General features: G+C 39.4%; 1 protein-coding gene and 1 non-coding gene across 14 annotated transcripts in view; both read right to left on the reverse strand.

Annotated features, from left to right (window-relative positions):
- PUM1 (pumilio RNA binding family member 1) overlaps positions 1–26,364 on the reverse strand; it is a 139,750-nt gene that overhangs the window by 57,425 nt on the left and 55,961 nt on the right. For 10 of the 13 annotated variants that reach the window (XM_047792965.1, XM_047792975.1, XM_047792974.1 and 7 more), the window contains exons 4-7: positions 25,397–25,505; positions 24,261–24,439; positions 12,653–12,819; positions 10,395–10,665 (exon numbers count right to left, since the gene is read on the reverse strand). In XM_047792965.1, coding sequence (XP_047648921.1) covers positions 10,395–10,665; positions 12,653–12,819; positions 24,261–24,439; positions 25,397–25,505 — 726 coding nt within the window. The remainder of the gene's footprint in view (positions 1–10,394; positions 10,666–12,652; positions 12,820–24,260; positions 24,440–25,396; positions 25,506–26,364) is intronic. The other 3 variants (XM_047792976.1, XM_047792973.1, XM_047792966.1) reach the window with 2 other exon arrangements.
- LOC125134763 (U6 spliceosomal RNA) lies at positions 220–322 on the reverse strand. Its single transcript, XR_007136767.1, has one exon. It is a non-coding gene; the product is annotated as a U6 spliceosomal RNA (small nuclear RNA).

The following is a 26,364-nucleotide window of genomic DNA, read 5'->3' on the forward strand; positions in this document are numbered from 1 at the left end:
CCCAGGCTAGGGGTTGAATCAGAGCTGTAGCCACCGGCCTACGCCAGAGCCACAGCAACGCGGGATCTAAGCAGCGTCTGCAACCTACACCACAGCTCACGGCAACGCCGGATCGTTAACCCATTGAGCAAAGGCAGGGACCGAACCCGCAACCTCATGGTTCCTAGTCGGTTTCGTTAACCACTGCGCCACGACGGGAACTCCCTTTTTTTTTTTTTTTTTTTAATGGAACTCTTCATGTATTTGCACGTCATCCTTGCACAGGGGCCATGCTAATCTCCTCCATCTCCTTCCTTTTTTTTAAAGTATATGTGCTGCAGAGAGAGAACTATAGACATCTTTCTAAAAACCAGAGTAGGAGTTCCTGCTGTAGCACAGTGGGTTAGGAATCGATGCAGCAGCTTGGGTCGCTGCAGAGGTGCAGGTATGATCTCCCACCCAGTGCAGTGGGTTAAAGGATCAGATGATGCCAAAGCTGCAGCGTAGATTACAGCTGTGGTTCAGATTCAATCCCTGGCCCAGGAACTTCCACATGCCACAGGTGTGGCCATAAAAAAAAATTAAAATAAAACCAGAGTAAAGTAGTTGGCGAGGCCAAGATGGCAGAGTAGAAAGACCCTGAGCTCACCTCTTCTCCCAAGCACGCCAAAATCACAAGTAACTGCTGAACAACCATCAATAAAAATAAAGACTGCAACCGACCCAAAAAGGTCTTCTACCAATAAAGATATAAAGAACAGACCACAACAAGATGGTAGGAGGGGCACACTCGAGATATAATCAAACCTCATACCCTCTGCATAGATAACCCACAAACTGGAGAATAATTATATTGCAGAGGCTTACCCACAGAAGTGAGAGCTCTGAGCACCAAGTCAAGCTTCCCAGCCCAGGGGTCCAGCATCAAAAGAGCTCCTAGAGCATCTACTTTTGAAGGGCAGTGGAGCTTAACTATAGGAGCTGTACTACAGGATTGGGGGAAACAGAGACCTCACAAATTTTTTTTTTTTTTTTTAGGGCCACACCTGCAGCACATAGAGGTTCCCAGGCTAGGGGTCTAATCGGAGTTACAGTTGCTGGCCTACACCACAGCCATAGCAACATCAGATCCGAACCATGTCTGCAACCTACACCACAGCTCACAGCAACGCCAGATCCTTAACCCACTGAGCAAGGCCAGGGATCGAACCCGCAACCTCATGGTTCCTGGTCCGATTTGTTTCCACTGCACCACGATAGGAACTCCCAGAGACTTAACTTTTTAAATCTCACATTCAATAAATAAATAAATAAAATCTCACATTCACCAGGACCAAGGGCAAAATTGGAGTAGTTTTTTGTCTATGTTTTCACAGTATGGATGTAAAAAGTCACCATGTAGTACAGGTTTCAAAATTACTTTACAGCATTTTATTTTCAAAAGTTAAAGAAAAGCCTCATTATGATGCTGAAAAGACAGCAGTACTTTATAAGCAGTGATTAAATATCAAGTATTCAAAAGAAATACAGGAATCTATTGACAATTATATCAAAACAACTGTTCATTCCAGGAGAGGAGCCAACCGGTAGTGTTTGGTTAACTACAACCCTGTGATTTTTCCCAAGCTGGTTTCACAATTCTGTTTCATTTAAAGGACAGTACCTCATAGTACTCCTACCAACAGGAGGCAGCCCACCCAAAGGGAGCAAGCAGGGAGGCAGGAAACAATAAAAGAGTGGAAAGTTGTTTAAAATTGTTTTCCAAGGTTGTAAAAATATCTCATAGTTCCACTAAATATCCAGTTTCTTCAATGGGTCTCTGGAATTTTTCTAGCCTAAAACCTTTTGAAATATTTAACATCTCAGCCACTGCTCATAGTAGCCTCTTCCCTCTACTCTTCTTTGCCCTGCTGCAAACGAGATAACATTTCATTCAACAAACATTCTCTGAGCACCTATTATTAGCTAGGTGCTAGGACATGGAGCTAGGGAAATAAAGCTAAATATGTTCAGAATATAAATCGTGATGTTCTCGATTTATTAACCAAAAACAGCATCCCAATACCATTCTATATGACTTATCCTCACTTCAGATGTTTTTAACATTACATGTAACATATGTATGTACTGTATCTCTAAGTATACATATAAATCCCAAAGTGTGTGTGAATAAAAATCAATCCACCTAACACTAGTTTGTGGTTCTCACTACCATGTTACCAGACTTTGAGAGTGGGGTTATTGCTTTTAACTAAAAACATATAACCCTCCCCCCAAAAATACACAGGCCCTCTAAGAGCCCCATATATCCTGTGTTTGAGAGTTAACATCTCAGTGATTATGGCAAATAGAGAAGGAATTATTTTGAGTGCATCTTGCAGTGAACAATTAACATAAGTAAATTATGCATCAGCAGCAGGCAGATTTGATTATAGCACAGATTACAGCAATTCTGGCACATTCTCTTTATGTAAATGGTCCAACATTAACTGGAAATACAGGTTATTCAAAACAAAATTGGGTAATTGGCAAGTGATGGATTCCAAAGGATCCTGAAAAACTCATATAAATGCCATCTGCTGGGCAAAGCACTGAGCTCTGTTAACATTTTCATGATTTTCACAGTGCAAGCCAATAGTTAACTGAGAAGCACAACACTCAAGCGAAATTTGGGGAAAATGCTTATTTTTAGGTCAGTATATGATAAATGCGCCACTATTTATTACAATTTTCTTGTGTAGAATTCATAAGCTATTAAAGAAACTACAGGGGGAAATACATTAATTATTTCAAGCATATCAAGGTTCCTAATAGGAACTATTGAAGGCATAATTTGGCAACCACACAAGCAAGCTGGCTTGGCTCCCTTCTCTGTCACTACATGACCTTACAAAAGATACCCTGCAGGGTTTATATTCCAGAAATGGTTCCGGGCAGTCAAAAACACCCAACACAGTGACTGGCATACAGCTAGCACCTTATAAGAGTTAGCTATTATTATCACAGTTATCAATACTAATTGCTGGCATAAAAATATTGGTGTCAAGTTTTCAGAATCTAGACGAGTAATATCTAAATGTGGAGTTAGTAAATGTCAAAGACTACCCTTTCTCTCCTCAAAATAAAACTAGCTTCTTACAGTTTAAGGCAATCTATATAATGGAGAGAGGATAACAGCACAGAATCTGGGGCCAGAAGGCCTGGATTCAATATCTCAGCTCCACCACTGACTGTGTGTGTGAGATGCTATGCCCCACTCTCCTCCCCTCACTAACCAGGGACAATAAAGATCTAACTCATAAGGTTAAAATCAATACACATACACGAAGCACTTAAAATAGTCCTTTACATGTGATATTCTTTCTGATGAATGAGGACAGCACACTCTCCCGCCCTGACCCCCCACCCACAGTCCTTCTGTGGGTCACCTCTTACAGCTCCTCCTCCAGCTAGGCAATCCAGAAGGGAACATAGAAAGCAGAGGGCAAGACTCTCTGAGTATTTAAGTCAAAACCCCACTGAGTTCAAGCACCAACTGATGTCCAGTCACGAAAAAGGAGAAAAATATTTTTGTTGTTTTTGTTGAGTACTTTTAAAAATATACTCCATGCAGAAAAAACTAAGAATGCAGCTGAATGTGAAGGTGAGACAACCCCATACAACAAAGAGCTTTATGTTTCTAGCACTAGGTCCAAAGCTAGAAACCAAAACAAAGATATTACACAGCTTGCAGTATATGATCTTCAGTACGTCTCTCAGCTTCATGATGGCTAAGTTTTCTTGTCTATAAAAATATAGTAGCTGCCCTACCTCATGGGGCTGTTGTCAGAATTCACAAAGAAAAGCCCTTCAAACACTAACAGCATTACATCAATAGCAGAACAATTTTTTTTTTGGGGGGGGGGGTCTTTCTGCCTTTCCTAGGGCCGCTCCTGCGGCACATGGAGGTTCCCAGGAGCTGTAGCCTCCAGCTTACGCCACAGCCACAGCAACGGGAGATCCGAGCCACATCTGCAGCCTATACCACAGCTCATGGCAACACCAGATCCTTAACCCACTGAGTGAGGCCAGGGATTGAACCATCAACCTCATGGTTCCTAGTCAGATTTGTTAACCACTGAGCCACGACGGGAACTCCAAGAACAATAAATTTTTTAGAAAAAATTATACCCTGGCGCTAGTCTTCAGTACATGAAATGTGTAAAAGTTTGCTACTGTCTGAAGCTTTCAGATCAAAGTCCATTTTTGGCCAGGATGTCTGAACAGCTGCAATGATCAACTAATAATTACAATGATTTTTGGTTTAACAGGTACATAAAAATGATGCTGTCAATTTTTTTAAAAAAAGAAAAAAAAAAAATCACATTTCTTAAGCAGATGAAGAATCTGATTCCAGGAGTTCCCTGGCCGAGAGGCAGGTTAAGGATCCAGCACTGTCATACTGCTGCAGCACAGGTTTGATCCCTAGCCTTGGACTTACACGTGCCATGGATGTGGTCACACACACACACACACACACACACACACACACACACACAAAAACCTTTTGATTCCAAAATAGATGATTTCTAAATAAGGTGAGAAAAACAAAATATATCCTTCCATCATGTAAATTTTAATACCTTTTGAAGAAAATCATATCCTAAAATTTCAGGGAAGTCAGTACGTTTCAACTGACCTGTTAGCCAAAGTCAGCATTTTAACAGTGACTATACACATGATACTGCTAGAATAACCTTCCTCTCGTTTGTAAACTGAAAAGAAAGCCAGGAACTCTAAACACCTATATTAAAACCATACACGCACTTGGCTCAAGAATCACTACCACACTTTTAAAAGTAACGCATGCCAATTTACTCGCCCATCTAACTAGGACTTCCAGAGGATTGCTTTTTTGTTAAAACAGGTCAGAATTTTAGTGCATCCGTACACAATTTTGTAAAACACGCCACATCATTGGGTTATTTTTATATTAATACAACCCTAAATAAAGAACATCAACAATTAACCAGATTAATATACCTCATTACTAACTTAATTCTGCCTTTGGATTCTGTTAAATATATTCCGTAATATAATGAAACCTACTAATAATTTTCTAAAATATATTTAGGCAAATATAGCTAATTGAATAGCTACTTAAAATAAAGACTACTGCTCAAGCATCAAAACACAAAATGGTATGAACACATTGTATGTGAACTGTTCACTTTCTTTGTCAGGATTAAAAGAAGACAGGGGAAAGTGAGGAAAGAGATATCAATGAGCATTTCAAACCACCCTAAAATAATGGTTCTTAACCCCAGATCTTTGTACCTGGGACAGGCAAAATTAATTTTATTTTCAGGAAATTTGGCACACCCTACAATAATTATTGAATATATCTGTGATTTAAACACCAATAGAAACTATCATTATTTTCATGTTACTTCACAATTGCTGAACGTCTCCAAAACTTGCTTCTGCTCACTATGGCGGCTAGTACCACTACTTCTATTTCATGCATCACATGATAAAGAAGCAAGTACATCACTAAATTTGTTGTTAAATATTATGATAGCTATTTTTATATAATTGGCTTCCTTTGTAATCCTACTTACACTATACATTTTAAAATATTCCGAAAACCTCAGTCCATAGAGCTCACCTAACTGCTAAGGAGCTCATGACACAAAAAAAGGAAACCCTGTTCTAAATACATCTTAGGTTAAGTTTGTGATTATACAAGTAACTTAACTACCCACAACCAAAGTACCCTAAGTACAATGAGTTTGTAATGGACCAAATGAAAATTACCTTTTCTATATTTTCATGCTACTCTGTTTAAGTGTCTAAATATAAGCTATAATATAAAGTCTTATGAAACCAATTTATACCAAATGAAATGAAATAGGAGACAAGAAGGAGTTATCTGTCCATTTCCAACCCAGATCTCCTCATAAAATCACAGAGCTACTCTACTAATTACAACAAATAACTCAAAACTTAGAAAAAAAACCTCTGATGTCCATTTAAGAAATGAAAGAACAAAATGTACAGGAAAAAAAATGTGTGTCCACTAGATCTTTGGCTCAGTCTGCACAATCATTAACAGGTCTGTACTCAGGTCTGGCTCTCAAGGCCTCTGTGACTCAGACTCAACAACTACATGCATCTATCTCCTTTTTCCCTTCTACGTGTATCTTTACTCTTGTCAACCTATGACCAACCTCAACCTATGACCAACCACAGTCATTTTCACCTACATACCTCTGCTTTCTTAACTGCAGCAATATACTTCCACCTGTCATTCAAGTTAGGTCTATGCAAACTTGGCCTTCATTGAGCCCTGCTCTGGTCTGACAGCATCCCAGACCAACCAACTTTAGCACTTAGTTCCTTAACAATTCTAATCCTTACATGTATGATTGTCTTACTATGAATACTAGCTCTGTTCACTACAGACAAAACCTGAAGTTCCTTGAAGGACACAACTGTCAACAGTTAGCTAACTAATATGGGTAAAAGAACGTCTAAAGCTGCTACTAAACTAAGAGCACAAAAACACGATAATTAAGTCATCACTTCTTAAAAAACGTCTTGTCAACACCTATAAGGCAGCACAACAAAGTCAGTGAGACTCAAAACACTATCTATGCAACCTCACAAGTCACTTTTTTTCAACCTCAACCACCAGCTGGGGTGACTGTTTCTACCTTATCTACTGAATACATATATGTTAATTTCTAATTTTAAGCCTTTTATTTACTCCTCCACTGAAATTTTCATTCTTTTCCTGGTATAAACAACTCTTTCAAGACACAGCTCAAGATCCACCTCTTCCACAAATTTTTCCTTCCCCCAGCTAACAAAATTTGTTCTCCTTGTGTAAGGTTCCTAGGACATGGGCATAAATGGTCTCATCCCTTGTCATCAAGTATTTTCTTGCACTATTTCAATGATCAAATGAGTCATAATAGCTAAACTGAAAGAGCCATGGAATTGGGGGAGCCCAGTGTTCGTGTGAAATATATGCTTGACTAAAAGTGACAACAAAAATGTGAACAGAGGTTACAATCTTCAGTCCACAGGTCTGTGATCTCCCTGAAGTTATCCACAAAATTAGGTGTCAAGTGAATTGTGTATGGAGTTCCTGCTGTGACACAACAGGACTGCAACATCTTGAGAGTGCTGGAATGCAGTTTCGATCCCCAGTAGGTCAAGGATCCCGCGTTGCCACAGCTGTGGAGGAGATCAAAATTGTGGCTCAGACCTATTCCCTGGCCTGGAAACTCCATATGCTGTAGGGCAGCCAAAAAAAAAAATTGTGTATGTTTTTCTGAGGAGAGGACTACAGCTCTTGATCAGATGGCCAAAAAGGGCTGTGATTCTAAAAAGGCTAAATAGTGATTCAGGCGGAAAATTTCCTGGAAATTATACAGGTCCAGTTATTTGTCTATGAGACACAATATAATGGGCTAGACCTAAAGAACTCACTCACATATTAGAATGCATGCAAGGCCTCAAGGAGTGGTCTCCAGACCTCTTAGAAGGCTAGTTTTCAATTTCAGTCTGGGGAAGTATATTAGATACAAGGGACATTCTGAGATAATATTAACAGGGATGTGGAAAAGGTTCCCAGAAAACTTGGTCCAAAAAATAAAAATAAATTTTTAATTAAAAAAAAATTGGTCCACTAAAGCAAAGGACAAAGAAGGATCAAGACCTTTGCTTTACCCTCAAGGGGCTTACAATCTAGCAGAGGACTATTAGATATGTAATCATAAAACAAGGCAGAACCCAGTGACTCCTTTTCTTAGGGGAAGCATAAAGCACTACAGACTTCAAAGGCAACAGACAAGACAATTTTTATTTGGAGATCAAGATAGGTAACAGCACTGTAACCTTGAAGAATAAGAACCATTTACGTTAGTAGAAATGGAAAGGGAAATAAAATGTAATGAAAAGCAAAAGGGTAAAAAAAATTAAAAGGATAAAATCTAGGAAAAAAACACCAATTTCCTAATAACTACTGCCTTTATGCAAGACCCTTCAGGAAGCTAAGGGCCTTAAAAATACTTAGGGGTCTTGAGCCGATGGTTCCCAAGCCTGTTATTAGGACATCTGGTACAAGAATGTACACAATAATCTACTCAGAACAGCAAGAAGTATGAGCCCATGGGACAAGCTAACAATGATCACATCCTATGATAGGTATACCTGCCCCCATATTGCAGCAACCAAGTCACGCATGGGAAGCCAGAACCCAACAGTAATTTAATTTTCAAAATAATAATGTTTGCTTCCAAAACCTGCTGAAATGGGATACATGGCGAAGGCATTCCAGGCTTTATACATCTGAGTGGGTGTTACCTCTGACGTAATCACGCTAACGATTTGGGGGGTATAAAAAAGTACATTTCTGCTGAAGTTCTAATAATTATCCAGCCTCCTCAAAAATTGATAGAATTATTTTGAAACCAAAGATCAATAAATCAAAGGGTAATCCCAACTCTGACTATAAAGTAAAGAACAATTAAATGAAAGAGAGTCCGATGTTCATTCATAAGACAAACACTTCTTAAATAGCAAGCAGAAACTGGGTTAGACTGGGAACAGAAGCTAAGAACCAAAAACAACCAGAGTTCTAAGGGTCACTAGGGAAGCCAAAGAGACAGAGTAAAGAAAAGAATTCAGATAAAACTTCTTGATATAACTAAGTTAGAGGATCCTGACCTACACTTAACACACCTCAAGTTAGGCAGAGAAGTTACCATAATGTTCTAAGGTGGACAAGTTGATGTCTACACAGTAATAGTGTATCCCTATGTTTGCTGACCTGACACAAAGCAATCTTAAGTCTAATATCTCCTCAGTACCTGAAGTAATTTCTGTCTTCACTCAAAACTGCTGTTTTGAGGATTCATTGTGAAAAGAGGCAAAACAGAGAGAGAAGACTTTCTTATAAAGACAAAAAGCACAGAAAGTCAATTCCTATGGAGAAGAGGGCATATCTATTGGGCACTACAGGGAGAAGAGTGTATACTTTTAGTTTACTCTCTCTGGAAAAAAGGTTAATCAAATCTAATATATCCATCTGACAAGAGCACAGAGCATGCTTATCACATCATCCCTTACAGGGACTTGTTTTTTTAAACTTCATATTGTTAACTTTATTATCCATTTATCTATCAATCAAAATTCATTTAAAATCAGCCATTTGTGACAACAGCTAAAGGAACAAAATGGTACAACTGATCTAACAAAGACTATAAGCCAATCCCCCCATACATATATAGTTTCTAAATTTCAAAATGAGATTTTAACCTTTCAAATCCATAAGTTTGTATTTATGTTCCAACCCAAAATTAAGGAGTATCAGAAATTCATGGCCTATCAGACAGCTTGTAGCCACAAAGGAGAACTTGTGGCTTAACATAATCAGAAAGCTACCTGCCCCCTTTTTATAATTCAGACAACTAATTTTCCTTTTTAAAAAAATTGAATAGGAATTCCTGTCGTGGTGCAGTGGTTAACGAATCCGACTAGGAACCATGAGGTTGCGGGTTCGGTCCCTGCCCTTGCTCAGTGGGTTAACGATCCGGCGTTGCCGTGAGCTGTGGTGTAGGTTGCAGACGCGGCTCGGATCCTGCGTTGCTATGGCTCTGGCGTAGGCCGGCGGCTACAGCTCCGATTGGACCCCTAGCCTGGGAACCTCCATATGCCACAGGAGCGGCCCAAAGAAATAGCAAAAAAAAGACCAAAAAAAAAAAATTGAACAGAAGAATCAATAAACCCCAGAGTTTAGTCATACCATGCCTTCAAAACCAGAAGGCACATACACAGTATCTTCTAAGGACTTATGAATAAAAGTAGAGCCAAGTAATTTCACTGTAGATTTTATGTTGAGTGATTTGTATGTGTTTTTCCCCTAATCACATTCTAACTCTTGAAAGGTACCAGGTAAATCTGTTATCTACAATAACTCTCTTATTAATTAAAAGAGAGGACTAATAAGACATCTGGCACTGGACTCCTGACTGTGGTAGACAAAAGGCTCACTATTTTAAAAACAAAAAACTATAGCAATGCAATCACATTAATTTTCAGTGAGACTGATTTAACATCCAAGAGGATTGTGTTATAGAGGTAACACCACCACCACACCCCTCCCCAGGCCCTGGAGAAAGAGAGGAGCCAAAGGAAGTATACAGAGCAGGGTGGTGGCTTGCAATCAACCTTAGCATGGGAATCAGCATCCGGAGGGGAAGATGCAGAGGCTCTATAAACCACATCACTGTTGGGTTAATAAGGACTGGCTATTGAAAGCCTAAAATAATGTTACCCTCCTCCCATCCCCCCCCCATCCTCAATTACTTTGAATAAGGTGCTGGCTAGAGGGAGAGCAAAAAGAGTGACAGAGACACACACAGTACCTGTTGTTGAGAATTGTAGTCAAAAAGTCCCACAGTTGCTGCTGCTGAGTCCACAGGTACCTGCGTGCCTGAATAATCAAACTGAAGAGGCTCCATGCCCACATGTTCCATGGGGTCCAAGGGGACACTCTGGGACTCCATGTTGGAGAAATCCTCCACAGGCTTGGCACCATTGGTGCTGGTCAGCTGGGCTAAGCCCTCAGAACCATTCTGGTTTGGACCCAGAAGATCCACTTCATTAGCAGAGTTCTGGCAATTACCAGGGGTACGGCTAAACAGAGAAAGTAAAGGGCATTAAACCTTATTTTAAGTGGGGAGGGACACTACAGCAACCTAAGTTTAAGGACAAGGTCCTTGATACAGCTTATTACCAACAGTATTTAAAACTATTTCTACAAAACAACCAGAGACCCTTTATAGTGCTTACACGTTATAGCCTATAAAATCACTCTTCTATTGCTGGTCTTCCCATCCCTTAAATTTACGTTAACTGCTATTAATTTACAATCCCTTTAAACAAGGGGCCCAGATTTGAGGAACACTTTGGATGAACTGGGAAAAAAAAAAAAAAAACGTACTGCCTGTAGCATCCATGAAAATAGAGACCCCAAAATACAGGTAGTAAAGTATGTTCCCTCTACTCTTTAAATAGAGTCAATGGACAAAGTACTTTCTAAGGGGAAATTCCACATCTGAGAATTATTCTTTTTTTTTTTTTTTTCAATTTTTTTAATAGGTGAAAAAAATTTAATGTATTTTCTAGGTACCATGGGCCAATGCTAATAAAAATGTCTCCTCTTTTCCCCTTCTATGAAACTTTTAAGAAGACCATTACAAAATAGTACAAAATAAATTCACTGTCTAGGCTAAGACCCTGCGCTAAGGAGACAATTCTAAGAATTAAAAGAAATGCGAGGATGTTACTTATTATTCAAACCAGGACAACGCTAACAGCAAAAAGAAGTCACTATTAATAAATATCCTGGGACACAGGTATAAACAAACACTGTCCTGGCTAATCCAAGACACATGATCACCCTACATAAAAGATTATAGGACTATATAATTCCAATTCAGACTAATATAGAAGAATATTTTATTCTAGTCAGGGGAGTGCAGCCTGTGGCTACATTCTAAGCCTAAAAGAAATCCTATAGCTGGTACAAATTAAAGTTCTTGTCATGTTCCTTGATACACACACACCCTACCACCACACCTGCCTCAAAGTCAAATACCACAAAACAGTGCCACAGGCTGCTTGAGATTTTGGATGGAGAGGCTATCCAAACTCATCTGAAAGAACTTAGCTAAGTGTTTATTACTCTGTTTCCCAAATTTCTTCCAAAAACTGTACTTCTTTACACTCACAAGATACAAAAATGAGATTAGGAAGACTAAACAAAGAACATTGTTCTACAATGACCCATAATATATTTTAATTTTGACTCTGTGGATTATTAGAATGTGTTTGTGTTTAGACACACACATATTAGCTTTAGACTAAAATTATTCAAAATTAAATTCTCTAGTTACACATAACTAAGGATTTTTAAATGTTTTAAACCATATATGATCACTAAAGGTTACCAAAATAAAAAATACTTGCCAGATGTGAAGACAAATAAACATAGTATCTTTTCAATATTGTGCATATTAAATTAGAGGCTAAAACCTGCAAATCAAGCATGACCAGAGATGGAATGAAAAGCATCCATAGAAGGGATATGATTAAGAACAAGTCACTTGAGCTGCATCTCTGGTTCTTCAAAATGAAGAAAATGACACCTGACCAACCTGCTTCAAAAGGAGCTTACAAGTCTCAAGTGAAATAAGTTTTTGACTGTTTTTCCCTCTACTCTAACATGCTAGGGGTGATATGACATACTCCAATTAGTAAGCCGTTACTTCTCCCCAATATAGTAATTTGGGAGAAACTTGGAAGAACTCCCAAGGCACCTATCCCAGGCGATTTTGGTATTTGAGAATCACTGAAATGATTTTATGGAATCATTCTGCAAATTATAGTGCTCTATACAAATGCAAAGCCTATTGTTTTGGCAAAACACCAGGCATGGACAGATCTTAGAAAATCCCACCTTATCAATTAATTTACAATCTTTGTGGTATGGCCTACACTAGACCCATTCTTTAAAAAGACACATAGGGAGGGAAAAAGAAAATAAAAATCAAAATAAAACTAAATCAAAACATAAACCCATAGCCCCCATTCAAAAATCAGAAGTGTAAAACATACAAACCTAAAATCTTTGACGTCTGCGTCAATCCCATTCTGCACTGGTAAACCATTGGTCTTGTCCATCACATCACCCTCCTCCTTCAAATCTCCTAGCTTATCTCCATCAAACGTACCCTTGTTCTTCTTTTCACCTTTGTCGTTTTCATCACTGTCTGCATCCCTTGGGCCCTGTTTAAAAAATAGCTTCAGCTTCACTAATCATCATTAACTAGTAATAGTGGGCAGCCACTATGGACAACAAGCTACACTAGATGCTAATTAGAACAGGATAGTGCCCATGACCTTTCAAGACATTACAATCTAATTAACAGACAACACAGAGGCAGGAACACTGCAGAAAGTCTTGCCAAATGGGGGAGACAGACATACATTTATGTTACAGAGTTTAGGACAGTCTTATCAGGCCCAATATCCCACCACCCCATTTTTTTCCTTTCTACCCCAAGCCCAACCACAACTTCATATCTCTTAGTTCCACTTCTCTCCTCTCAAATCTAACTCTATATAACAGCACGACTGCTAGTAAGCCCCAGGAGTGACAGTTAAGAGCATAGTTAAAAAGTGGTAAGCCTATAAAATGAATTTCCTACTTCGCCACTGCCTATGTAAATTCAGCCCTTACTTCTGAATATTGGGCTAAGTGTGGTCTAACATTATTCCAATTCAATTACTCTGTACATTTCATCTTGGGATATATGACCTGCCAATCTGTACCACCACCACCCCAGTTCCACAATGTCTCACACTTTATTGCATCAATAATTCACCGATCATCCTTAACTTGAATTTTTTAATCCTTCAAAACATGTTACATGTAACCGTGAAATTCTTTCACAAAGAGTACTCTAAAAAGTGTTTATTGGTTGTCTTTCAGTGCCTGTCTCTTAGTAGGGAGACTTCAAGCGAGCATGTTAAGCTGAAGCATTGACACAATAGAATCTACCTCTCAACTGCTTCAAACTACAAAGATTGAAAGACTGGACCTAAAAGAACTGACATGGTGCCAAGCACACTGATGGCCTGTTTTCTAAGGAAATTCAGCCTACCTCCTCTTACCAACATCCTAAGACAAGACCTGGACATTTAAAGCAAATGTGTCTTGGTTTCCAAAAGGAAAAGGTTTGGTATAGTGACCTGACATGGTACAGAGAGCTTTGCAAAACTAAACTGAAGAGTTAGGTAATTGTGGCTTTTGTAAAACTAAAGAGAGGTGACCTTGCTTGTCCCCAGCACAGACTTCTGCTTTAAGAAACAAACAAATACACCTGGACCAAAAGAAAGCTCCAGGTAAGAAGTAAGATCCAATCAGAACATGATGAGAGCTACTGTACAGCATTTGAGTCACCATAACCAAAATTTCACTGAGCAGGGGGGGAAATCACAAATGGAAGCTCAAGTAGCAGACACTCTGTTGTGAAGAGGTAGGCCTGTAAATGCAAAATAGATATTCTCAAAGTAGTTCTTCACCACCTCTGGCCCAGAAAGACCAGACTCAGGAATCTTCACAATCTTGGACCTTACAAATACCAGTTCAAAGCCCATTTTACTTTCAAATCATTCTTTGCTCAAAAAAGACAGAAAAAGAAAAGATCTCATGGCTAATATGAATAGAGGAACATACAAGAAGGAACTGGAAAGGAATACACAATTTAAGGTTCATGTGGCAATAAGATGTAAACTATAGTTCTGGTTCTGGCAGCAAATGAGATATGACTTTCACATCTTCTAAGTGTAAGACCGTTATTGATTCAAAAGGAGTAAGTAACAGCCAATTAAGCACGGAGATCCCAAACCAGATGTGGGAATATGACAGGATTCTAAAAACAAGAAGAGCTTTCAAAATGTCCAGAGGTACAGCTCCCCCTCCCACAGAGGTAAAACTGACAGAAGCTATGTACTCATTTTCATATCCCCAGCACTGATTATAGAGTGCCAAGCAGAAGCTCAAAAACTATGACAAGGAAAACCTAAATGACCCAAAAAAACCTGCAAAACTAACTGCTAAAATAAGAAGGATCCTCTCATCATTTTTATCACCAGGCGTCCAGGAGGTGGTGATAACTCTACCTGAATTAAACACCACTAATGTTAACAATAAAAAAGTATCAGAAGATCATCCTACCAACAACACACTTAAGTGATCATCCACAACTCTATAAATCAAGTCACAGACTCAGGAAGAGCAAGTCCCACTCCAATTTTTCACAAGGAGTTCAAAAGGGCTATAGTCAAAAATGGGAAGGAAATGCAATAAAGCAACAGTAGGAAGTTCCACCGACAAGCAAGAAATCTGGGTACAGAATAGACTCACTCACCAAATGAACATTCTTCATGATCTCTCCTCAGTGACCCTTCATGAGGGCTTGCCAAAAAGCTATTCCCCTTCTGTATGCCAAATGTTCTGGCCTGAACACTCATCACTAAGCTTACATTCTCAATTATACTGCCAAGGGCTAGATTTTCAAAGATATCCCTGGAATGAGCTGGTTTTTGCCAATAGTGTATAGTCTATTTATGTAAAATATAGCTACCTGGTTCTCCACTCTGAACAGTCTATTAATGCTACAGCAGAACAACAGGTTCCTTCTATTTGTTGGTGAGGGACTTCCACACTTAATCTGGATGGAATACATGGGGTATTTTCAATGTGCAGAAATTAATGAAGATGAATATTTATGACCTGTATCCTTTCATATACATGGGTCATATTTCAATAGAAAGTTTTAACAATTCAGTAAATCAATAAAAGCCCTAAATTAAAATAATTGACATGAAGCCTAATTTCTGAATGACACCAAAAGCACAAAGAAAGCTACTCTGTCCAAGGTCTATTATTAAGAGAATAACAGGAGTTCCTGTTGTGGCTCAGGGGATTAAGAATCTGACATAGTGTCCGTGAGGATTCCGGTTTAATCCCTGGCCTCGCTCAGTGGGTTAAGGATCTAGCATTGCCACAAAGCTCGCAGATGCAGCTCGGATCTTGCGTGGCTGTGGCTGTGGCTGTGGCTGTGGCTGGCAGCTATGGTTAAAATTTGACCCTAGCCCAGGAACTCCCATATGCCGTGGGGGTGACCATAAAAGGGAAAAAAAGAGATAGAGAAATACAGAACACAAGGTTTAAAATCATAAAAATTATCTCTTAGAAATCTAAAGACCCTACAGAGAGAATAAAGGTAAAAATGGGCTAATATGTTTTATGGTATTCTCAAGTTGTTTTTAGGTTTTTTTTGTTGTTTTCAAAGGCCACACTCAAGGCATATGGAAGTTCCCAGACCAGGGACTGAACCTGAGCAGCAGCTGTGACACTGAGTCCTTTAAACCACTCCGCTGAGCCAGGGATCAAACCCACGCCTCTGCAGCAACCCAAGGCACTGCAGTCATATTCTTAACCCACTGCGTCACAGCAGAAACTCCTCAAAAATTTTTAATGTTTAAGAGAAGGTATTCAGGAGTTCCCGTCGTGGCGCAGTGGTTAACGAATCCAACTAGGAACCATGAGGTTGCGGGTTCGGTCCCTGCCCTTGCTCAGTGGGTTAACGATCCGGCGTTGCCGTGAGCTGTGGTGTAGGTTGCAGACGCGGCTCGGATCCCGAGTTGCTGTGGCTCTGGCGTAGGCTGGTGGCTACAGCTCTGATTGGACCCCTAGCCTGGGAACCTCCATATGCCATGGGAGCGGCCCAAGAAATAGCAAAAAGACAAAAAAAAAAAAAGAGAGAGAAGGTATTCATAGCCATGTGGTCTTTAGGAAAATACTAACACAGACAATACAGAAACTACAGTCTATCTCAACTGCTAACACTTACTGGTATTAGTATTTACTGGACTTTGAACAGGTCATTAAACCTGTCTTTAGTTTTCTTGTCTATAAAACAGGGATCATTTTGTTTAAAACAGAGCAGTTATAAACATCAATAAAATGATACATACGGAAAAGTTTTATAAAGTACAAACCATTTTATACAAATGTAATATACTAGTAAAAACTATACACTGGGGCAGTATTTCCTATGTAACATTATCTATGATATTAAGATTAAAAATCTTCACTGATCCCATTAAGGGGTTTGACTCAAATAAATGTATAGAGCCAATCTGGCACCGCCAGAGAGACAGTCGTTTTCACAATGCAGTGTGGCTCTATGGTTGGTATTGAACATCACAATCTTTTTAAATTTTACAAATGTCTGGGCTTTCTCCCAGAGATTCTTGATTTAACTGGTCTGTAGAGGCTCCCACAAATGTTTTTAAAAGCTTTTTCTTCAAATGAGCACTCACAATTAAGTACTGTAAGTCCAAATTTCATCCTAAAGGCAGAAATTAGGTTTTGCTTTTTGTCAATATTACCTAGCACATATTAAGACTAAAAAAAGTCTATTAGACAAATAAAAACCAAAGCATTAATAGAATTCTTTTGTTGTGGGCTTCCTTAGATGACTGTTAGGCCAAAGCTATAACTCAAACAAAGGCCTCAATGAGTGCTCAAAATGCAAGTGGCCAAGACCAATCAAAATCTCTAGAATGGAGCCAAGGAGTCTAGACAGCTCAGACCCCAGATCTACACAGAGATGGAGGAGTATGTTCTGTTGCTAGAAATCAAAGAACTGGGAGAGGAGCAGGCAGAAAGAAGAACCACGTACTATGGAGATCAGAATCTATCCATTCATCCAGCTTCCTCAAAAGCCTCACATAACAGGAGGAATACTTCAGGGAATATTTATTTATTCTGAATGAAGTCAGATAAATGAGGACTTAATTTCTCCTGTTATTACAAGACCTCACCATAAAGTTCCATTATGACAGAGGTCATGACATTCAAGGAAATTAGTAATTTTCTTCCCTTTTTTCTAAAAAGGAATCTTTTGTGTATTTGCTTGACAAGCCTGACAGAAATGACAACATTAACTAAAATACTGGTTACCCCAACGTACACTTCTCAGTTTTTCAAAAAATGCCCCCAAAAAACAAAATGCCAATTTCCTTTAAAGTTCAGCAATTTATAGTCCCACTAGCAATAAAAAATTTCAAATATTAGGAGTTCCCGTAGTGGCTCAGTGGTTAACGAATCCAACCAGTAACCATGAGGTTGCGGGTTCGATCCCTGGCCTTGCTCAGTGGGTTAAGGATCCAGTGTTGCCGTGAGCTGTGGTGTAGGTCGCAGATGCGGCTCAGATCCCACATTGCTGTGGCTGTGACGTAGGCCAGTGGCTACAGCTCCGATTCGACCCCTAGCCTGGGAACCTCCATATGCCACGGGAGCGGCCCAAGAAATGGCAAAAAAAGACCAAAAATATATATATATATATATCAAATATTAAAAAGAATAAGTTTGAAATTAGTAGTCATTTGAATTACTTTTAAAGTAACATACTGGAATTCCCGTCATGGCACACTGGAAACAAAACCAACTAGGAACCATGAGGTTGCAGGTTCCATCCCTGGCCTCCCTCAGTGGGTTAAGGATTCAGCAATGCCGTGAGCTATGGTGTAGGTCACAGATGTGGCTCAAATCTGGAATTGCTGAGGCTCTGGCATAGGCTGGGGGCTAAACCTCCAATTAGACCCCTAGCCTGGGAACCTCCATATGCCACGGGTATGGCCTTAAAAAGACAAAAAGACCAAAAAAAAAAAATAAAAAATTAAGTAATATATTAAATATGACCCTTTGAGAGAAACTACTAAACAAGCCAATGTAGCATATATTATAGTAGAAAGCAATACAGCTAAACACTGAAATTAGAATAAAATTTGAATTCAAATCCCACAACTTCCCTTCTAAGCTTCATTTTCCTCATCTATAAATCCATAGGAACAACAATATCTACCTCAAAGGGTTGCTCCAGGTATTAAATAAGGCAATACATGAGTGCACAATTCCTTTTGAAAAATTCTTGGCATTCCCGCTGTGACACAGTGGGTTAAGAATCCGACGACAGCAGCTCAGGTTGCTGCAGAGGTGCAGGTTTAGTCCCTGGCCAGTTTGATCCCTGGCCCAGTGCAGTGGGTTAAAGGATCTGATGTTGCCGTGGCTGTTAAAGGTCACAGCTGCAGTTATGTCACAGCTGCGGCTCAGATTCAATCCCTGGCCCAGGAACTTCCATTCTGTGAGTGCAGCCATTAAAAATAAAAACTCTTAAAAATAATTTATCTATTTTTCCCACTGCCTTTCTTAGACACATGTACCCTCACCTCCACCCCCCTTAAAACTTCAAATTTGCCAGACGTCTTATGATTTTACCCCATGACTCTAAGCATTAAACCCTCTGTCTGATTTTTCTGAAATATCTGTACAGAATCAAGTCACCACGAATTACATTTCATCAATTCTGAGATACCATCAATTTATAGGACATACCATCATTTTATGTGATGCTAGAAAGGAAAACACTGGCAATTAAACTATATCATTTAAAAAATGCATCCCAATTTCAAAATGAAAAGTAGGAAGGTATAAGCGTTATAAACAGTGGAACATGGATATACCAGGCACTGTGTATACAACTTCCCAATTCCAAGTGTGCAAAAAAGGTTAGAAAAATGTTCCCCTCTGCTGTAGTAACCACCAGATCCAGGGGAGTTGGAAAGAGCTGAAAATCATAAAAGGTTTTCTGAAGGTTGTGGGCTTAACTTTTTATTTAGTCCATGTCTAAAAGCTTGACACTACAAAGCAGAGCACATAAATTTCTCACTCCAGGGAAGCTCAAATCTGAAGGGGTCCTAATCTGAGAGAAAAGTTTCTGAATTTGATCTATAGCCTCCTGGTAATTTAAACCTCCAAGAAAATTATTTTCAGGAGTTCCCATTATGGCTCACCAGTAACAAATCTGACTAGTATGCATGAGGACACGGGTTCGATCCCTGGCCTTGATCAGTGGGTTAAGGATTCAGCGTTGCTGTGGCATAGACCAGCAGCTGCAGGCTCTGGGAACTTCCATATGCCGCAGGTGCAGCCCTAAAAAAAAAAGCAAAAAAGAAAATTATTTATCAAATTTAATGTGTATGCAAATCACCTGTGAGTCTTATCAAAACGCAGGGGTTTTTATGCTTTTTAGGGCTGCACCTGCGGCATATGGAAGTTCCCAGGCCAGGGGTCAAAACAGCTGCAGCTGCCAGCCTACACCACAGCCACAGCAATGCAGGATCCGAGCCGTATCTACAACCTACACCACAGCTCACAGCAACATCGGATCAAACCTGAATCCTCATGCATACTAGTCACGTTTGTTACCATTGAGCCACAACGGGAACTCCAAAATGCAGGTTTTTAGTCAATAAGTCTGGGGTAGAACCTGAGAGCTTGCATTTCTAATAAGCTCCCATGTACTGATAATGCTACTGGCCCAAGGACTCTGTGGAGCAAAAATTTATAATAAAGCTTACAAAGCATTTCCATATACATTACATGGTCTTATGAATTTGTGGGTTTTTAACTGTCCTCCCTTTGCAAATGAGGAAATTAAGGTCCAGATGGGGACTCAAACTCCTATATTACACTGCATGAAGTTTTCCAAAAAATCAATTAAAGTAGCACTGATTACCTAAAACAAATGCAATGGAGACAAGAAAAGCAAGTCATCAAGTTCTGTAACCCAAGTGAATTGCTATGAGTGTGCATGCATCCTCCAGGTCAAAAAGCAGCCAGTATCTACAGAGAAGCAGAAAGGCCTTTCTCCAAGATATTTTCTAAAAATCCTTCTTCTTTCTTCTGCAAACTTAGGGTGGCCTTCACCCTAACTGAAGTTTACAGTGGTCTTCTCATTTCCTAGGAACCATAAACCAGAAATGTAGAAATTATGATCCACTTTTCTGACTTGCTGGGCTTCTATCTACGTGAAGATCAGCTGATATTCCAAAAGGCCAACAGCAGGGTCCTTAAATGGGCAATTTCACCCAGTGGCCTCAAAATATAGTAGTTACATGTGATTATGTAACCACTCAGAACCATGTTTGGGTTGGAGATTTTGGGGGGGGGGGGAGTGGGAGGAGGAGATACAGGGACCTATCTTCTTTCCAGGAATAAGTAAAAGATACAAAAAGAAAATAAATTAAAAGACTTGACTCTGACTTAACTAGTATTCTGAGTTTTCCTGTTATTGTGAAAACTGCTATCCTGAAGTTTCTGATTCACAAGTGGAATATTACCAAAAATTTATGGTGGGTACTGAGAACAAAAAACTGCTGTTGGATTCTTATATCAGCCTGTAAGTACTCTTACCACAAAAGCCAAAAATGACTAAACTGAGTCCACTTGTACAATTAAAATGAACTTAAGGAAGGCTCAGGAAAGCTAAACAGAGTTAAATACCTTCATTCAAGCTATAACCATGTAACACCCTTACTGAAGATAGAAAACCACTGTAGAGTAAGTAATTAGTTCTAAACAACTTTAACTGAAAAGTTCATCAGGAGTTCCTGTGGTGGCGCAGTGGAAAGGAATCCAACTAGGAACCATGAGGTTAAGGGTTCGATCCCTGACCTCACTCAGTGGGTTAAGGATCCGGTGTTGCCATGAGATGCGGTGTAGGTCGCAGACGCAGCTTGGATCTGGAGTTTCTGTGGCTCTGGAGTAGGCTGGTGGCAACAGCTCTGATTAGACCCCTAGTCTGGGAACCTCCATATGCCGCAGGTGCAGCCCTAAAAAGACAAAAGACAGAAAAAAAAAAAGTAAGAAAGAAAAGTTCATCAGAGTCTGGATTATCTATTGTATTTATCTGAGAAAGGCCCTTTACTACTTGATCTGGGGCCTACATTATGCCATCAGAGATGATGTTTTCAGCTCTCAGGGGATTAAAACAGGGCTTCTCCATGGCTTACTGGAGATAATACTGGTACAATCACCCTGAAAAGAAAAACAACTGAGTGTTCTGACCCATAAACCACCAATTACTACTCTTTAGAAGAATTATCTATGAGAAGCAGATATTCTGTCTTCCTTGGCCTCTGAACTCATCAGCACTCTGAATGACAAACTACGTTTAAAAAATAAATGGTTCGCCTCTTTCAAGAAGATACACATACACTATGACAAACAAAAAGTGATTCAGGTTTCGATGACCAGAGCTTTGTTCAAAAGTCACCCTAACCAACAAAGAGCAAAGCCAAGAGAAATATAAGGTCAACAGGATATAGCCAAAAAGCCAATAAAGCAATTCACTAATCCTTCAGTTCTCCATCCACCAAAAAACTGGATGTGCCATTGTGGTGGTCTGATGTTCCTGATCAATTCTTTTGTATCACCGTTTAGGTCCAACTCAAATCAAAATATGACATAATATTTCACATTACCCATAACCTTCCTTCTTAGAAGTTGAAACACAGACCTGGAGAATTTTCACTTATCTTTATGCAAACCTCAGAAGCTCAGTACAGTATCTACTTTTTTGAGAGTTCAATTTTCTGACCTCTATCCTGAGGTCTTAATTTCCTCTGGAGATAGTACTATAAAAGAGCTATATATCACTAGCCTCACAAGACAATTAACAATAGAAGCCACCTTTACACAACTGAATACAAGACACTGAATACAAAAGATACAGCTTTGTCAGAGATTAATGAAATAACTGTTTAAAAAGATAAAAACAAGCAAAAATAATAAGTCAGCCCCAGCATTTCATCTTTCTCCTATTTCTAATTATTTTTCTCCTTTCTACAAACTTCACAGTAACCCAGGGATATGCCTCATGATTAATACCAAAGGAAAAGCTGGTCACACACTTGACAAAGAATTCATGGCAAGAGTTATACAGGTTCCAAAATAACAGCTTACCGACACTCGACACTAACTTTCCTCCTATAGTAAGTAACTAAAAGTCAGAAGCAGAAGACAGGAGGCAGTACTTCCTCTAAGGAATCTGCATTCTTGAGATGAGCAAAGTGGGTAAGAAAAAGAGGTGAGCTGGGGTAAGTTGAAAGAAGAGAAGAAGTAACACCGTTCTTCCCAAAGGACAACAGACAAATGATCACTTTGCCTGATCCCACTCCTCATATCCAAAACGTAGGTCTTATTCTTCCCAAGTAGCCTCACAAAAAGGTTCAGTCTTTTCCAATCTGATCTACAAGCCACTAAACCTGCCCTATGTCTTTGCAAGGTCAAAAGACCCAGAAGTAATCAGGTTAGCTTTGCAACAGCTAGTATGCAAGACCCAAGACAAAAGCCCCAGTTTAGTCCCTTGAGCTACTAAAGGTTATTATAAAAACAAAAAACCCTATTCCGGCTAAATTCCTCAAACCAAACTTCTAGGTGTGGAGCTGGGAGAAATCCACACCAGCCTCTTAAGTTCATCCCCCCCCCCTTTTTTTGATGGAATTAAAAGCTCCAGCCACATGTCAAGTGTCAGTGTCAGCTGAAACATCATCTTTGACAAGCCTAAAATAAAGCTAACTCCATGTGGCCTCTAGTTACTTTGGATGCCACCAGTTTTCTTCCTGCCAACCAAGTCAACAATCATTCATTTAATGTCCACATACATATTAAAGTATTCAACTTGACACCTTAGAAAACTATACCAAAAATGTACTACTGTGACTCCAAACAAGTTTAAGTGGAACTGGGAAAACAGGACCAAGCCTCTGATACCTAGCAACAGATGTCTGACAATAAAAATACTGACAACAAATGCTATCAGATAAAAAATGTAAAAGGCAAAATTATTAATATGATTTAGGGGAAAGAAGGTCTCTTAAATGATTGCCAACAGGTAGTGTTAGCTCAAAAAGACTTCAGAGAGAAAGGGCTCTGAAAAGGTACAAGTTGAGTCAGGAGAAAAGGAAGAAAGATAGATTCAGAATGCCTTTCATGGCCTTCCTAGCTGACTTAGAATATAAAACCAGTCACAGAATACAAAATGAAGAAGACTCAAACAGAAATGCATCTTAAGACTTCTAGATCTAGAAAGTTAACAGTGTAAGAAAGAACTAGTTTTGAGAAAGGCTATCAAAGATGCTTGAGGAAAACTGCTTAAGACTCAAAAAGAGAAGAGGCTATAGACAGAAGCTGCTTTGGCTACAATTTTGCATCAGAGAGGTCAATGGCAATGGATCTAAAAAAAACTGTAACCCAGAATTAACATCCTGGGTTAATAATTAATATCCTGACAGGCTGAATATAAGAAGCAAAGCTATTCGAAGAGGGCCAAAAGATCATTCCATAATTAAAGCCTAGCTAGCAAAAACAAGAATGACCTCATATACCTGATCCATTTTAAGGATCCTCAGCTACTGGCAAATCACTGCTCTCCTTATTGACATCCCACCTTCAGCTTTGTGTACAAACCGTCTCTTTTCATTTTTGTTTTAAATTAAAAAATAGTGTTTTCTGGTAGACCAATGAACTGAGATCTAGATTTCAGTTCTCACCTCACATTAGTATCAGTGAGTCCCCCCAAAACATCATTTCTCTATTTTTAAAAAGTTTAGTTTACATTTCCTGCTGTGTCTGCTGAGATCTAATTGCAATAAAAGTGTTTTTAAAAACCCTGTAATTAGTGCTGTGCATATCTAAGGAAACTAAACAGGCATGTTTTGCTTTAGGGGTGGGGGTTGGGGGGGGGAGGGAGGGAGAGGTAGAGAGAGAGAGAGAGAGAGATAGGAACAAGTTCCTCAAACCAACTTACAAATCCTCCTTTTCTTAGACAGGAATCGCCCGGGGATGAGCTCAACACATACTCCACCATGCTAACGCCTAGTCCCCCACTCTCCGACCGTGGGGACAGTACAGAATTGACCTCACTGTTCACATGGAAACTCTGACCAGGTCTTCTCTGCACCATGATTGGCTGGGAAACTGAATGATCTACAAAAAAGATACACAAGCATGATACAGTGCAGCCAAAGGCTCAAACAAATTATGAGTGATGACTCATGGATAAACCAATGACTGGGAATCAAGAAACCTGCCATGGTCAGTTGAGCCAAAACCTCCTATTGTGTTTTCCCTAAGTATAATACTGGACATAAGCTAAGGCAACGGAACACATCCCTCATATACCCAGGATAGCAGAGCAGTACAGCAGTTCACATAACTAACTGGTTTATCTAGCTAAGTGGATAAATTAACGTTTACCCCTTTCGAGTAAGCAGGATTTCTTCTTTATTTTATTGGTAATGTTACTAAAACAAAATGTGATTTTACTGCCCTTTTTAAAAACAACCTAATGTAATTTGATCTTTTCTGATGACCACTGTCATCTGAGGTTCCATTATTACACTGTGCTGTAAACATAGCACATCAGCTTTTGAATTTTCTGTTCCCTTCCTCCCTATCATCTGTCATTTCTTTCTGCTGTCAATGTATTTGCCTCAACAAGCTCTCCCATCCCTCTCTTCAGGAGTAGTCTGTCAGAAGAGCATCCATGCCCAGTGACTTATCTGGCCCCAACTACATTTACAGATCACCCCATATGCGGGAGGAGAAAGAAACATGAACTTCAAATGGCAGGCATGGATTTTCTAATTCCAAGTATGCTGACAGCAGTACAGAACAAGAAATTACAGCTGAAATTATGGTCATTTTCAAATAAGACCATTCCCCTGTAGCTAGCACTTCAATAAAATTGAAGATTTGATTTCGTGTTAATTATGTTTTAATAAATTACATCATATAAGCTCCTTCATGGCAATTATACTACAGGACAGGACACTGCTTGACATGCTTATGTCACTGATGTAAAATTCATGACTTGCCAATTTGCTGAGGAAAGGAGCTCTAAAACAGGCATAAATCACAGTACAGATGCTAGATCTAGATTACCTGATGTTCCCCAGGCACTGTCTCGCCATTGATCACCCAGGAATATTCCTTTTGGTCCATCTTTGCTGGATTCATCTGTTTCCCAAAACTTTTTACCTGGCAAGAGCTGCTGCAAATTAAAAATAATAGATGCTTTTAAAGAATTCATAAAGGATGAAAGTACAGCAGTCAACACTTTCTTTTAGACAAGGGTACTGAAGATGCTCACGTGCCCTGAAGATCTTTAATCACAGTGTTCTGACTACATAGATTGTGGTCAGAGCACTACTACATCTTTGGTAAAGGTCACAAAGAGGCCTAAGGCAAGGGGGGCTACAGATCAACCCATCACAATAGAGACTCAGATTAAATATCTAGAATTATTCACTTACTCTACACCAAGATTTTTAAAGGAGGGAGGGGGACTCATAGTTGACCTACTAAGTGCTCGCTAAGAGGATTCTTACTGAAAAAGAAAAGTACCTACAACTACTAAAATGCTTCTTCTGCCTACATGTGTACGAACTGACCCTACAAAGTTACTCAAGCTGGGACATGAACTCAGACCCCAGCTAAGGAAGACTAGAGGCAAAATTCACCTCCTTCATACACAGATTATTTAACCAACACACTTTCAACACCACAATGAAAAAACTAAAACAAACCAAAAAACAAAAACAAACTTCCCAACCACAAAATTAACTACTCCAGGATTCTGGAAAGACAGAACAGCTAATCCTCCACTACTAGAAGGAAAATGAAACTTTCGTAACCTCAGTTAATTTTAAGAGTACTTAATAACGCCATTAAAGAGACTTCACAAAACCTTCCACATTTCATAGAAATGCAGGCATCATGAGCCCTTCCTGTACGAGGACTATAAATCAGCTTCAACCAAAGAAATGCAAACTACCCTTCCAGTAAAACAGAGTACAGTAATTTCACACAAGATCAAAGCATTAGTGACCATGGTTACAAAGTAAATTTCC

The sequence above is a fragment of the Phacochoerus africanus genome, chromosome 8 (genome assembly GCF_016906955.1).
Source record: "Phacochoerus africanus isolate WHEZ1 chromosome 8, ROS_Pafr_v1, whole genome shotgun sequence".
In the NCBI taxonomy this organism is placed as follows: Eukaryota; Metazoa; Chordata; class Mammalia; order Artiodactyla; family Suidae; genus Phacochoerus; species Phacochoerus africanus.